This window comes from Eublepharis macularius, chromosome 7 (assembly GCF_028583425.1).
Source record: "Eublepharis macularius isolate TG4126 chromosome 7, MPM_Emac_v1.0, whole genome shotgun sequence".
NCBI classification, from domain to species: Eukaryota; Metazoa; Chordata; class Lepidosauria; order Squamata; family Eublepharidae; genus Eublepharis; species Eublepharis macularius.
The window spans coordinates 140,384,566-140,399,282 of record NC_072796.1 but is presented as its reverse complement, the minus strand read 5'-3'; the positions used below and the strand labels follow the sequence as shown (position 1 = coordinate 140,399,282).

Sequence of the window (14,717 nt, the reverse complement as noted above, 5' to 3'; positions counted from 1 at the left end):
GCCCTCCTCCAAATGACAGCCTTTCAAATATTGAAAGAGAGCAATCATGTCCCCCCTCAACCTCCTCTTCTCCAAACTAAACATTCCCAAGGCCCTCAGCCTTTCCTCGTAGGGCTCAGTCTCCAGACCCCTGATCATCCTCGTCGCTCTCCTCTGCACCCTCTTGATTTTGTCCACATCCTTTTTGAAGTGAGGCCTCCAGAACTGCACACAATACTCCAGGTGTGGCCTGACCAAGGCAGTATAGAGAGGGGCTATGACCTCCTGCGATTTTGACGCTATGGCCCCTTTGATACAACCCAAGATTGAATTAGCCTTTTTTGCCACCGCATCACACGGACTGCTCATATTTAGTTTACAGCCCACTCTTACCCCAAGATCCCTTTCACGTATACTACTGCCCAGAAGTGTATCCCCCATCCAGTATTTGTGCTTCCCATTTTTGTGGCCCAGATGTAATACTGTGCACTTGTCTTTGCTGAATTGCATCCTATTCACAGCTGCCCACTTCTCCAGAGTATTCAGGTCTTGTTGAATTTTAATTCTATCTTCTTGGGTGTTTGCTACTCCTCCCAATTTGGTATCATCAGCAAATTTAATGAGCAGACCTTCCACTCCTTCATCCAGATCATTGATAAAAATATTGAAAAGTACCAGGCCCAAAACCGAGCCCTGTGGCACCCCACTGGACACCTCCCTCCAATGCTCAATTGAATTGTGCTGTCCCCAGTGTTATCCGGGATTTTAGCCCTACGTAGGGGCACCAGGAAATATTCTGGGGAAGCCAAAAAGGAGGAGCTGGTTGTTCTGTTACTGAAATTTCCAAGAGACAGGGGTGAGATGGGAGGCATGGGGTTAAATATGGATGTCATTTTGAAAGGATGAATCAAGTTTGCATGTAGATAAAGGATGGGAAGGGTGCAGGATGTCAGAGTCAGACCTTATTTTCTGGATTGTGGAAAATTTTCTGCAAGTGATATCTCCAACCCACCCCATCCCCCTTGTTTGGAGCGTCAGCATTCACAGATGTAATGGAAGTTGCTTCCTTCGTTTGCTCTGAAAGATGAAACTCCGTGCATGGTGAGCGTGCCTCTTACCTAGAGTTGCAATGCCGGAAAGTATACGCCTCTCCAGTTACTATTAGCTGGGACCGTTTTCCTCTACGGAGCAGGGGTCTGGATTTCAAATACACCCTATCGACATCCTATACATCCGTCTATCAGCTTTGACCCCAAAGGGCGTTTGATCTAGATGGAATGACTCTAAAATACTCAGCTGTGGGGGCTCTTTTAGGCTGCCGGGGCTGCTGCCGATAGCTCTTCTTGACAGGCGAGACAGCAGGTCCCTCAAGGGACCGGTGCCTTATTCTTCATAAATGAATTGGAGAGAGTAGCTGCCTGACTGTAGAAAAGAGGTAGCTTAGAGACCTCAACTCTGCACCGACGACTGGATTGTAAACACTGCTTTTCAGCCACACTGACTCTCCAGCCCTTAATCTCCAATCAAGCAAGCCTAAATCTCTCCCTGCGTTCGAAGCACCAGAAGCTGATTAGCAACGGGAAATAGATGTATGCATTCCTACTTTAATGGAAAAGAATCTAGATTTTTTTTTTCTTTTTGCATTTGCAAACTTACAAGCCCCCCTTCCCACCCCTCAGGGCCCACTCCTGAGAAAAGTCAAGGCAAAGCTGGTGCAGAGAGCCAAGGCCACCTTGGTGTAGCTTATCTCAAAGCCACTGGCCCCGCTGAAGTTGCAAAACTCGGTGTCACAGCACGAGACGTTCCTTTTGGCCACGGTGTAGTCATTGAAGGCCGCCTCGCAAGACAACGCACACTCTTTGGAGATCAAAGTGATGACGCCAATGACACCTGCAAAGGAGACAGGTGAAATGGAAGATGTCCATTAGGGAAGAACGTAATAGAAGAAAGAGAACAAGCAGCCCAGTTGTTCAAATCTACTGTTGTGCATGCCCTGGTAACTTTCTTACTAGACTACTGTAATGGACTACTGTAATGCGGGGCTGCCCTTGAGGGTTGTTGAGGCGTAGTGATCTAAAAGGATTTCAGCACTAGCCTTGAATGTTCTTCACTGGTTGCTAACGTATTTCAAAGTCAAATTTATGATGCTGTTAATTACTTTTAAAGGCCTTTATGGCTTTGCCTTCGGATGCTTGAGGGAGCATCTCCTCTTATAAATACCGTTCTGCTTTTTTAAGATCTGGCACAGAGACTCTTTTAGGGATTTATTCGTTTTAAAACATGCATACTACACTTCCTCTTTTTCAGGACTCACAGCACTTTACAGATTCTGTCTACACAAGACTCTTACTTGGGGACGCTCAAGTGAAGGGCAATACGATGTTAGCCAGGAAGCATAGTTTTAAAAGACAGAAATGATGGAGATTGTTCCTCAGATGGTTTGTTAATTTAATCTTCGTCTACCTGAAGGCTCTGTCAATTTCACCTCTCTACAGGAGGGTAGTTTAAAAAGACAGAGCTGGCGGAGATCGCTCCTCAAAGGGTTTGTTAATTTCATCTTTGGGGAAGCATCGTTTAAAAAGACAGAGCCCATGGAGATCGCTCCTCAAAGGGTTTGTTAATTTTATCTTCACCTACCTGAAGGCTCTGTCAATTTCACCTCCACTTCGGGGCAGCAAAGATGAAATTAACAAACCCTCCAAGGAGTGATCTCCACTGGCTCTGTCTTTTTAAACTATGCTTCCCGACTAATAGTGTGTCTCCTCACACTTGAGCGTCTCCGTGTAAGATGTCTCGTGTAGAGAGACTCACAGTTTCAAAGAAATAACAGATACCAGTAAAGCAATCTTTCCTGTCCCATACACAAAACCAGAGAATCATGCCAAATAGCACGCCTGTCTATCAAGTGCTTGCACTGCCTTCTACATTCCAACAAGGAGGCCGACCATTTGGAGGGCATGCCACAATGGCAGGGAAATCACTGAGACAGCTTGTGCCCAGGCTGCAGCTGTTCTTACTGCCTTACAAGGGGGTACATTTGGTAGGAACTTCTGAGCAGGGTCCAGTTGAGACAGAGGTTAATCTGGGATCTGCAAGCATGGGGGTTCCAGGCTGGAAAGGGCTTCAAGGCTCAATACGAGCACTTCAGTTTAGACCAGGAAACAAACTGGAATCCAGTGCAGATGTTCTAGGATATGTATTATTTGCTCAAATTGGCTAGTCTCTGTTAAAAAAAAGAAAAGGCCTGCTGCATTTTGTATTAGCTGAAACTTTTGAGTCTTCTTCAAGGATATCCCCATGTAGATTACATTACAGTAGTCAAGCATCAGGGTTATAGTGGTACAGATCAATGCAGTCAGATTTCTTGAGTCCAGAGATAATCTCCATGTTTAAATAGGTTGCGAGCTCCAGGTTGGGAAATTCCTGGAGATTTGTGTGTGTGTGTGTGTGTGTGTGTAGTCTAGAGAGGATGGGGTTTGGGGAGCAGGGACCTCAGTCCACCCTCCAAAGCTGCCATTTCTTCCAGGCGAACAGAACTCTGTGGCCCGGAGATCAGTTGTGATTTTGGGAGATCTCCAACCACCTGGAGGGTAGCAACCCAATTGATGCAATTGGATAAAAAAAACATTTATTTTACTATCACGTGGACTTCTCAGACAGCAAAACTTAATTGAGGAGCAGCCCTAAGCTCTTTACTCCAAATTATCGAATCGACTCTCCCTGCTCCAATGCGCCAGAGACAGGATCTAGACCATTTTAAAGCCCTCCCCTTTTGTGGCTAATGTGCTCTGATTGTAATTGCTGGCTTTTATGTTGGCTAATTACATTCATGACATATGCTCTTAAGTGTTGTTCCTCGCTTTGAGGCCCTTTGCTGTCAAGAAGCGAGTACATCCTCTACTCCCATCAATCAATTATGGCAAGATTTGCAAAATGCAACAGTCCGGAGCAGAGAAGATGGTGACCAGGACATAACTTACTTAGCACTTCCGTTTTGCACGCTTTGGCAGTGTGGTCACAGTCTTTCACTCCTTGGCACTTGGAATTGCTGACCTGCATTGCACACGTGTAGCACTTAAGTGAACCCGCTGCAAGAGAAGAAAGTGGATAAGGAAGGAGTCCGACCAACAGAAGGGTAAGGGGCATCTCTGGACTCAATAACAGGATGCATTTTCTTCCCGGTTTATTTTAAATGACCTTTTCCTTTGCAAATTCAGCCTTCAGGGTTGTCCTATCCCAGAAGGGAATAGGGTAGGGAGAGAAGGGAACCTTAATCATTTCCTTCCATTTTGTGTTCTTCTTTTTAAAAAAATGACCCCAAGCTAGTTTTAATCCTGCACGGCAAAATGTACAGGTACTTGCATTTTTATTTTCCAGTGAGTGGTTAAAAGCAACATAATAACATAATAACTTTCGATTTATATACCGCCCTGCAGGACAACTTAACACCCACTCAAATCCTCACAACAATTACCCTATGAGGTGGGAGGGGCTGAGAGAGCTCTGAGAGAGCTGTGAAAGAACCAAGGTCACCCAGCTGGCTTCAAGCGGAGGAGTGGGGAATCAAACCTGGCTCTCCAGATTAGAGTCCTGCTGCTCTTAATCACTACACCAACATGGGTGAGGGCTTTTTTTTCTGGGAGGAGAAGGTGGAAGTGTCTCTCTCTCCCTTCCCTCTTCTTGATAAAGTAATGTCAGAGACTGTATTTTCTAAATAAAAAAAGTCATTTAAAATAAACAGGGAAGAACCATGTTGCTGAGCCTGAAGGCATGTGATTCAGCTGGGAGCTACTGTTATGGCATTAGTGGCGTTTTCTTCCCTTATCAGAAACGAGCGACACAAAAAAGATGTCTGGAAGAACACAAATGTCCTGCAGAACAGCTGTGATTAGCTGTCATTTATCCCACTAAGCACTTACAGTCTGTTTCATTGCTTCTTTGTGACTCTTTGGCCTAGCGGAACGACCGGCTTGCACTGCCAGTCTCATCTCTCAGCCCCATTACTGCCCACAACGAGTCTCTCTACACGAGGCATCTTACACGTGGATGATCAAGTGTGGGGAGAAGCAATATTAGCCAGGAAATGTGGTTTACAAAGACAGCCTGCGGAGGTTGCTCCTCCAAGTGTTTGTTAATTTCATCTTCGCCTCCCTGAAGGGGAGAGGAAATTGACAGAGCCTTCCAGAAGGTGAAGATGAAATTAACAAACCCTCTGAGGAGTGATCTCCACAGGCTCTGTCTTTTTAAACTACCTTCCTGTAGAGAGGTGAAATGGACAGAGCCTTCACCTCCCCGAAGGTTGCTCTCCAGTGCACTCTCCAGCGTTTGGGAGCTTTGTTTCCTTCTGCAAAAAGCTTTTGTGATATCAGTATGCACTCCTCTTGTGGGAAAGGCTTGGATCAATCTCAAGGCCTAAATACACAATGTTCGCTTTCTACTTCTGTTCTGGGTCCCATCAAACCAGCTGTATCCTGGGAGGTATGCGGTAAAAAATAATTCTCAGATACACGTCACAGAAAAAAGGAATGATTTCTATACTTTATACCATCTTACTAAATACACTGAATAAAAAACAAATATCCTGTCAAACCTGTTGGGCCAAAGATTGTACCGTAGATCAATCTATAATGACATGTAAAAAGATATGGTCCTCAGACATATTTAAATCAAATGTTATTCAAACCAGGATACAAACATTTAAGATCATCCACAGGTGGTATCTTACACCACAGAGACTCTCCCATATCTCTTCATCAGCGTCCCCACTTTGTTGGGAAAAATGTGGAGAGATAGGCACGTTTGCCCACTGTTGGTGGGAATGCAAATTTGTAAAAAAATTCTGGGAAAAAGTCATTGAAACAACCAGGGAAATCACAGGGTATGAAGTGCCTCTAGACCCAAAAATTATTTTTCTAAGCCAATGGGATGAGTTCGCCATCCCAAAGATCAGGAGAGAACTAATAGCGACACTCTTTGTGGTAGCAAAGAATGCAATAGCACTAGAATGGAAAAAAGAAAGGGTACCCTCGGTTGACTCCTGGTTTGAAAAAATTTGGAATCATTTTATAGTGGAAAAAACTCACAATGACCTCATTGTAGCAGAACAGTTCCCTACGAACTCTAATTTTATGGAAAAATGGCTACTTTTCTTTGATTACGTAGATATGCATAATATCCAACCCAAATCAAAAATATCTCAAGCAATAACCCAATCTGGAAACTTTATTCTGTAATTTCAAAATATGACAAACTGTATTGCCTTGATTCCTCTTTCTGTATCGATGTCACCACTATACTGGAAGAGTTGTAATAATACTTGTTCAAATGTTAATAGTTTATATTATTGACTTATGTATATTACTTGTTCATATTCAATAAAATGAAAATTAAAAAAAAATAATTCTCAGGTATGTGGGGGCCCCATTTAAATTTTCAAGCACGTGGGGGCAGTGGGACATGATGGCTGGTAGTGGGGTATCCCCTGCCCCCACTGAGGAGGGCAGCCAGCCCTGCTCTGAAGAGCATCTGTCCTGAGGGTCTCTGTCCTTGACAACGTTGCAATCTAGTTGAGAAGGCACTCCTGTCCATCCCCCAAGCATTTTGAGCAGAGCTCTGTTCTCTGTTAAGCTGGTTCAGGCAATACTTGAGTGAGGGCAAAGAGGGCAGGTTCTAGATTTTGGGAGGCCCTGGGCAGAGAGGGCCAAGGGTTCTCTGATGCCCACCACCAAGACCCCCCCCAATGCTTTCTTTTCCACCCACCAACACATGTGCCTGTGTATCCTCCGCCCACCCCCTCACTGCCTAGACTCACTGACGCCCGCATCACCTGCATACCCGTTCCCTGATGATGCCAGGCAGTACCTATGGCTGGGAGCATGGGTGGCGGAGTGCTTGCAAGCAAACAGGCAGGGGAAGGGCTGGCAGGTTGTTGGCAGTGGCCCTGCCCTACTCTGGCAGCCGCCTTGCCTCCGGGTATGCTGATGCTGGCTGATGCCAGAGTTGGAGTTTCCAATTTCTAATTTAAGGCTTCGTTCCTTTGCACACACAGCTGTAAATAAGCCCCTCTGAGCACTGGTGGGCTTAGTTCTGAGTAAACTTGCATAAGGGTGAGCCATAAGATTAGAAAAACTTCCCATCCAAGGTGCAGAAAAAAATCTCTTCCCTTTGGACCCAAACACATGGCTGCATCTTCTCAAAGCCGGGCCCTTGCAAACTTCCAGATAGGGCTGTTAACATTAGGAATAAGCTTGGTTCTCCTCTGTTACTTACCTCTTTCTCCCTAGGGAAGCTCTGAGTCTCTCTACACGAGACATCTTATGTGGGGATGCTCAAGTGTAGGGAGATGCGATGTTAGCCAGGAAGTGTAGTTTAAAAAAGAGCTGGCAGAGATCACTCCTTAGAGGGTTTGTTAATTTCATCTTTGCCTCCCCAAAGGTGAAGTGAAATTGACAGAGCCTTCAGGTAGGTGTAGATGAAATTAACCAACCCTTTGAGGAGCGATCTCCATTGGCCCTGTCTTTTTAAACTATGCTTCCCCAAAGATGAAATTAAGAAACCCTCCCAGGAATGATCTCCACTGGCTCTGTCTTTTTAAACTATGCTTCCCCAAAGATGGAATGAACAAACTCTCTGAGGAGCGATCTCCGCTGGCTCTGTCTTTTTAAACTACCCTACACTTGAGCATCCCCGTGTAAGATGCCTTGTGTAGAGAGACTCTCAAACAATGATAGGACTATGCAATTATGCATAGCCTGTGGGGCCCAGTTTGCATCCATGCCCTGCCCTGCAAAGCTGGGAGACAGACAGAGGAGAAAGGTACGGTATAAATGCAGGAAGGCAATACATTCTTTTCAGATGCCCCCTGGCGCACAGTAGTTTTATGCCCACCCTGCTTGCATTTGGATTGGAGCTGCCATGAAATTTCATCAAAAAGAAAAGATATTTGGCAAAAATGTTGTTTTACTCATGTTGGCTTCTTTGCATCGTCATGATCATGGCAGATGTCTAATATGACACCTGTCAAATACTGTCAGAGACTTCATACTATTGTTTGTCAAATATAGAATAGGAGCTGCCTTTGTCAGAAGCAAAATAGTACTTAGGGCAATTAGCAAATGCAGCCAAAGGATGCAAGTGAACCAACTTCTCAGCTCCATCCTTTATAACACTGTTGCATACCAAGGATCAAATGCTGTCAGATAACAACAACAACAATAACAACAACAACCACATTCCATTTATACACCACCCTTCAGGGCAACTTAACACCCACTCAGAGCAGTTTACAAAGTATGTTATTATTATCCCCACAACAAACACCCTGTGAGGTGGGTGGGGCTGAGAGAGCTCTGGTAAACTGTGACTGACCCAAGGTCACCCATCTGGCTACAAGTGGAGGAGTGGGGAATCAAACCCAGTTCTCCAGATTAGAGTCCCGCTGCACTTACCCACTACAACAAACTGGATCTTAAACAGCACTATTAGCAGTAAAATCTCTCTTCCCTAAGAAGCAGTTTATAGATATGAAATCATAAACACCCTTCCCTATATAGCATAAGTGCAAGGCACTGCCTGGCCTGAAGTAAAACAAAATGGATGCCAGCTGGGTAAAAGTCTGGGAAATATTTTAAATGGTGAGTCAGAGCGGCTGGCACACCTCCATGCCCCGAAGAGATGCATAACTTTGGACAGTGAGGTTCTCAGGAAATGGCTGACTAATCTCGTCAACACCCGTCCTTTCTTCCCCTCACCCTTTTACCCTGATTAAGCACCACCCAAGCTATTCAGCAAACCTGGTAGCTTTTCCTATCTGGTCCTCAAAGGCTCATCAAGCACAAGCTACACATATAGTCCGCCTCAGGAACACATGACGCCTCTCCCAACTTATTATCCACTTCTGGAAAACCCATCAAGTTATTGTTTTGGGGGGGCAAAGACATCAGCTTGCCCCAGGGAGCCTTTTGCCCTATATCTGGACTCCTGAGCCACTAGAGAGAGTGTGCGTGTTCTGGATCCATCCATGCACCTCCAAATCTGTTTGGGCCTTCTCTTCTTCTCCTCGTGAAACATGGGTTGTTTTTGAGTTGCCTCCATGGACCTCTGTCTTTGAGACTGGTAATTGTTGTCTTCCCTGAAACTGCTTTCTCCTCTTTCCTCCCCGATTTCCCCTTAGTTAGCCTCAGATATGTGCTGTGTGTGGTTTTCTGTACGTTTGCCCTATTTTTTCTCTTTTAATTAAAAACTCCTTTCTGGTTTATTTATTTTATTTTATTTATTTCAAATTTCTATTCTGCCCTCCCTGCGAGTGGGCTCAGGGAGGATAACAACACATTAAAATACAGAATACAAAAAACCCAACATCTTAAAATACAATAAAATCCATACACATTTAAAACAGGATGGTGGACAGCCTTCACAGGGAGGGTTAAGATTTTATACACCCCTTTTTTCAGGCCGGTGGAGGCCCAGCCTCAGCCATATGCCTGGTGGAACAACTCTGTCTTGCAGGCCCGGTGGAAGGACAGTAGGTCCTGCCAGGCCCTGATCTCAGCAGACAGAGCATTCCACCAGGTGCGAGCCAGGACCAAAAAGGCCCTGGCTCTAGTCAAGGCTAGGGGGGCCTCCCTGGGGCAGGGACCACCAACAGCTGTTTGTCCCCTGATCGGAGTGTCCTCCGGGGAATATATGGGGAGAGACGGTCCCATAGATATGCTGGTCCCAGTCCGCACAGGGCCTTATAGGTCAATACCAGAACCTTGACTCTAAGGTTGAACTTCTGGCTGATTTATTTGAGAGTTCTCTAAGGGAATAATCCACATAATCATTGGTGGAGAATCCCAGTTATCCCCTCTCACTTTTCTCCTTTAAGCTAATTTCCCCCAACTAATTAGGAGACTGCCTATTTCGGTAACTGCACCGCATTCCCTGACAATAATTCCAGAAGCGGTAGTGGTGTTAGTCTGTTGCGGCAAAAACGAATCGGGGAAAAGTGGCACTGTTGATTAAGAAGGGTTTATTCGAGGATAAAATTCTCATGGACTTAAGCCCTCTCTAGTCCATGAAAGCCTGTCCTGAAATAACATCTTCACTAAAGCCACTTATTAAACTGCACTTCAGGTTTGCTATCAAACACTGAGCAATATTGAATGCAAAGACCCAAATATGAATGCCAAATGTCTGATGAGGATTCATCTCGCTCTGACGAAGTGGGCTGTGATTCACAAAAGCTCGTATTGAAATAAATGTTATTAGTTTTTAAGGTGCCCCACTGAACTTAGGTTTTAAGGACTATTCTGGTGAATACTCAGCATCAAGTTTTGCAGCTTAGACTTTGGGGAGCCACTCCTTGACCGTAGATCCCGAGGAGTCAGCCGTGTTAGTCTGTAGTAGCAAAATCAAAAAGAGTCCAGTAGCACCTTTAAGACTAACCAACTTTACTGTAGCATAAGCTTTTGAGAATCGCAGTTCTCTTCGTCAGATGCATCTGATGAAGAGAACTGTGATTCTCGAAAGCTTATGCTACAGTAAAGTTGGTTAGTCTTAAAGGTGCTACTAGACTCTTTTCAATTTTGCTCCTTGACCGTTGTTCTTGCCAGAAATGCGCAACCCTCTTCTGCCCAACGAATCCTTCCCTTCTCACTGACAGAAAGGAAGAAAAGGAGGGAGGGAATGGGATAGGAGAAGATTCCTTTTCGTTGCTGGCCAGAACATCTGAGAAGCAGCTGCTAAGAAAAGTCTAAGCTTGATTTCCTCTACCCCATCTAGGGTGGCTTGGAGGAGGTGAGATTTCTGTTCAGAAATCCACACAAGCAAGATCTGGAAAAGGCGAAGTAGCATCTCTTGTGGAGTTGAGTTCCACAGGGAAATTTCTGCTGGAATGCAAGAGAGTTGAGAACTTCACTCGTTCACCTGCATCTGACCAGAGGGTTCTTGCTCTCTCAAAGGACTCTGCTTGGCTGACTGTTATGCCTGAGACTGCTTCCCAAAACGTACACGTGGCACCACTTTTCATTTCTTCCAAATTCCTCCTCAAAATGCAACTTTTCTGGGGAGCCATTCACACACCTCTCAGCCCTCCCTCCCCAACTGAAATAAGTACTCAGTGCCTCCCCTCTTTTTATCTCCTCCTCTGTTTCACCTTTTTATCTCATTCTCCCTACGAGTTTCAGGGCAGCACACATGGTTCTCCCTTTTAACGTTGCAACGACCCTGTGAGGTAGATTAGGCTGAGAGCATGTGACTGACCCAAGATCTACCCAGCAAGCTTCTGTGAAAGAGTGGGGATTCGAACCTGGGTCTCCCAAATATTAGCCCAACACTCGAATCTCTGCATCGTGCTATCTCTGGTTCTCTTCCTCATCTCAAATTTCGGATTGTAAGCTCACCGGGGCAGGGACCTAGCCGCTTATATTCTGTAAAGTGCCATGCATATTGGCGCTGCTATACAAATAATGCAGGTAGATTTGGGGGGGAAAGATTTACCTGGCTGTACAAACAGGCTTCCGGCCAACACGAAGATCAGAAGTGGCTTCATTGCTGGGAAACGTCATGCAGGAGATGGGACATCCTTCCGTCCTGGGCTTGCTTTATATGCTCTGCAAAGGAACTGTTTGGCCACGTGACAACATGAGATTTAGAAGGCCCCCCCCCCCGCAACCAAACAGGACTGACAGGTTCTTTAGATCACATCACTGACATTATGAGAAATAAATGCCCCGCCTCACTCTATCTTTACCTGTGATTTGATGCTCCTTCACCTTTTCCTGCACTTCCTGTTATCTTTAGGCAAAACTCTCTATATTAGCAGAATTAAATGGCTAAAGAATGGGTCTGGCATTGGTTTGGGGCATGGTCCCCTCCCTCCCCCAGTAGGGTGGGTGAGATTTCTTGAGTTCACATGAAAGATCCTCATTCTCTTGTTCAACAGAACCGGTCCGATCTGTCTGAGGTTTAGCATGGGCCACTGGCTTGGAATTGCATGCATGTTGAGTATGGTGGGGCCGGAAGAGGACAGAGAGCATCTAAGTCACTAAGAATTAAGCCTCATGCATGCTTGACAGGTATTTCACCAGCCTAAACAAACAGAGGCCTTAAAATGCTGGAAAACCCAATGCCCCATTGCTAATATGCTTCTGAGAACAGAAGTTACAACAAAGCAAGTCACGTTCTTGAGCATCAAGAGAAGAATCAAAGGTTCTACATTAGCTGCGATTCCAGAGCACAAGGTCAGGAAATTTCCAGAATGTTGGCCACAAAGTTTCCTGTTTTTTTAAAGAAAATTGTAAGTTTCTAGTCCTTAAGACTGAGGAGACATGGTGGAGAGTGTTTAAAGATGGTTGAAAGATGACTGGAGAAAGCTCAGAAAAAAGAGGATTTAACAACAACAAAACAACAACAACGTGTGACTGCGTTCCATCAAGTTGCAACCTAATTATAAATTAGTAAAGAGTCCAATAGCACCTTTAAGACTAACCAACTTTACTGTAGCATGGGCTTTTGAAAACCACAGCTCTCTTCGTCAGATACATGGAGGGTATGAAAAAACTGGCCAGAGCTATATAGGTGGTGAGGGGAGGGGGGAGAGGGTGTAGGCAATGAGGGCCATGAAAATATAAATCAGTTGAAGAAGTCATGAAAGAGGTGGCGTGCGCAATCCAGGCTGGGTGTGGCCCCTCCCCTCCGTAGCTGAATCTGAATGGAATGCCTGAAAGGCAGTTAGTTCTGGTAATGAGATAACCATCCAGAGTCTCAACTGAATCCTCTCCCCGCTCCCTTCACCACCTATATATCTCTGGCCAGTTTCTTCATACCCTCCATGCATCCGATGTAGAGAGCTGTGGTTCTCGAAATAACCAGGGCTCATTTTGAGGGGGAATGTGCAGAAACGCAGTTCCGGGAGTTCCCCAAAGTGGTAACATGTCAGGTGGCCCCGCCCACCTGACTCTCGGCCATTTTGGGCCCATTTCAGCCTGGATTGGGGCTGAAACGGCCCAGATCGGGCCTCTGACGGGTGGTGGATCACTCTCCCGCTCAGCAATGGCCTGATTCTGATCATTTTGGACCCCTTTTCGGCCATTTTCAGCCCCCTTTTGCCGTTTTGGGCCCAATTTCGGCCCTGAATGGCCAGGATTGGGTCCAAAACAGCCAGGATAGGTGATGTCAGGGGGTGTGGCATATGCAAATCAGTTATGCTAATGACACACTTCTGGCGATGGCAAGGGGTGTGGCATATGCTAATGAGTTATGCTAATAAGTTGTGCCAATGAGTTCCTCCAGCTCTTTTTCTATGAAATGACCCCTGGAAATAACCAACAATAAAGTTGGTTAGTCTTAAAGGTGATACTGGACTCTTTACTATTTTGCAACTACAGACTAACATGGCTAACTCCTCTGGATCTAGAACCTAATTATAGCGACCTGAGCAAGGGGCTTTCGAGGCAAGTAAGGAGCAGAGATGCTCTGTTGTTGCCTTCTTATGCAGAATTTTCCTTAGTGGTTGTCCATCTAAGTACTGACCCTGTTTAGCTTCTGAGGTCTAATGAGATTGGCCTATACCATGACGCCTTCTGTCTCAATAATAATAATAAGCTCTTGCATACCACTCTTCTAGACAGGTGAGTGCTCCATTCAGAGTGGTGAACAAGGTCAGTGTTATTATTATCCCCACAACACAGCTGAGGAGCTGGGCTGAGAGGAGTGGCTTACCCAATGGTACCAAATGAGCCCATGGCAATAGTGAGATTCGAACCAGCAGAACGATGATTCGCAACCCAACCATTTAACACCTTTGCTACAGCAGCTCAATAAAAACACAGAACAGAGCCCTAAAACATGCACACTATAGGTTCTACTATGGACCTACGGCCAAGCTCGCTTGACTTACTGAATGCACATTGAATCGTTTGCCTGTTTCTCAATGGAGGTCCTTCTTGGGCCTGATGCTGTTGGCTCAACAGCCTGTGCTGTCATCACCGCCTGATGCAACATCACAAATGCTGTCACCTGGATCATAAGCTTTCAGGTTTCCCATAGCCTGGCTCTGTACAGGACAGCAGCTCCATGTATTCTCCAGTCTAAGCTCATTGAAATAATTTAAGACTTCAATCACAGGTTTCCAGTGTGACTCATCTAAAATCTTCATTGTGTCTATGTTCTTTCAAACAAACGAGACCACTGCACACTGAAGTCTTCTCTGAAAGCATGCTCAAGATTTTTTCCACATTGCCAACATTTTTTATTTTTAAATCATTTTTTAAAAAGGACCCATCAGTATAATTTTTTTCTTTACATGCCGCATCCCAAACTGTTTTTGAGGGATTCTAGAAATATAATTCAACTGGAATTTAGAAATCTGGATCAACATATCTTGTTTCCATTTACTACCAAGGATCACATTTCAACAAAGAACAGACCTTAGATAACGTTCCTCAAGAAGAAGGGAGATCATATGTGGAGGACATGTAAGGGGATAAGGAGATATTGGATACAAATATATGAAGTGATGCAAAAGATATTAAAGTTTCAATTTGAGTTGAATCTGAAAAATATGTTCTTAAATATCTTACCGAGTAATATCACAAAAGCACATGGCAAACTTTTAAAGTATATAGTGACAGCTGTGAGAGTTGCATATGCAGCGAAATGGAAGGCAGAATCTTGTCCAGATGTGAATGAACGGATGAATAAATTGCATGAAAATGCCTCTATGGCTAAATTAACTTCTTATATGTACAACAGAC

The 14,717-nt window shown here is 44.9% G+C and overlaps 1 protein-coding gene across 1 annotated transcript; it reads right to left on the bottom strand.

The window, feature by feature from the left end:
• Positions 1-1,587: 1,587 nt before the first annotated feature.
• Positions 1,588-11,512, bottom strand: LOC129333016 (prostate stem cell antigen-like). Its single transcript, XM_054984307.1, has 3 exons — positions 11,461-11,512; positions 3,960-4,067; positions 1,588-1,869 (listed from the first exon to the last, which is right to left on the bottom strand). Exons 1-3 carry the CDS (start codon positions 11,510-11,512, stop codon positions 1,655-1,657), a joined length of 375 nt encoding a protein of 124 aa, XP_054840282.1. The 3' UTR covers positions 1,588-1,654.
• Positions 11,513-14,717: the final 3,205 nt, after the last annotated feature.

What these genes read in the sequence shown, in the direction of transcription:
- LOC129333016 (XM_054984307.1), bottom strand. Translation starts at nt 11,512, where the DNA reads ATGAAGCCACTTCTGATCTTCGTGTTGGCCGGAAGCCTGTTTGTACAG. An exon ending in AAGCCTGTTTGTACAGCCAG is followed by an intron (nt 4,068 to 11,460) that starts GTAAATCTTTCC and finishes CTTCTCTTGCAG; the next exon opens with CGGGTTCACTTAAGTGCTAC. An exon ending in GTGCAAAACGGAAGTGCTAA is followed by an intron (nt 1,870 to 3,959) that starts GTAAGTTATGTC and finishes TCTCCTTTGCAG; the next exon opens with GTGTCATTGGCGTCATCACT.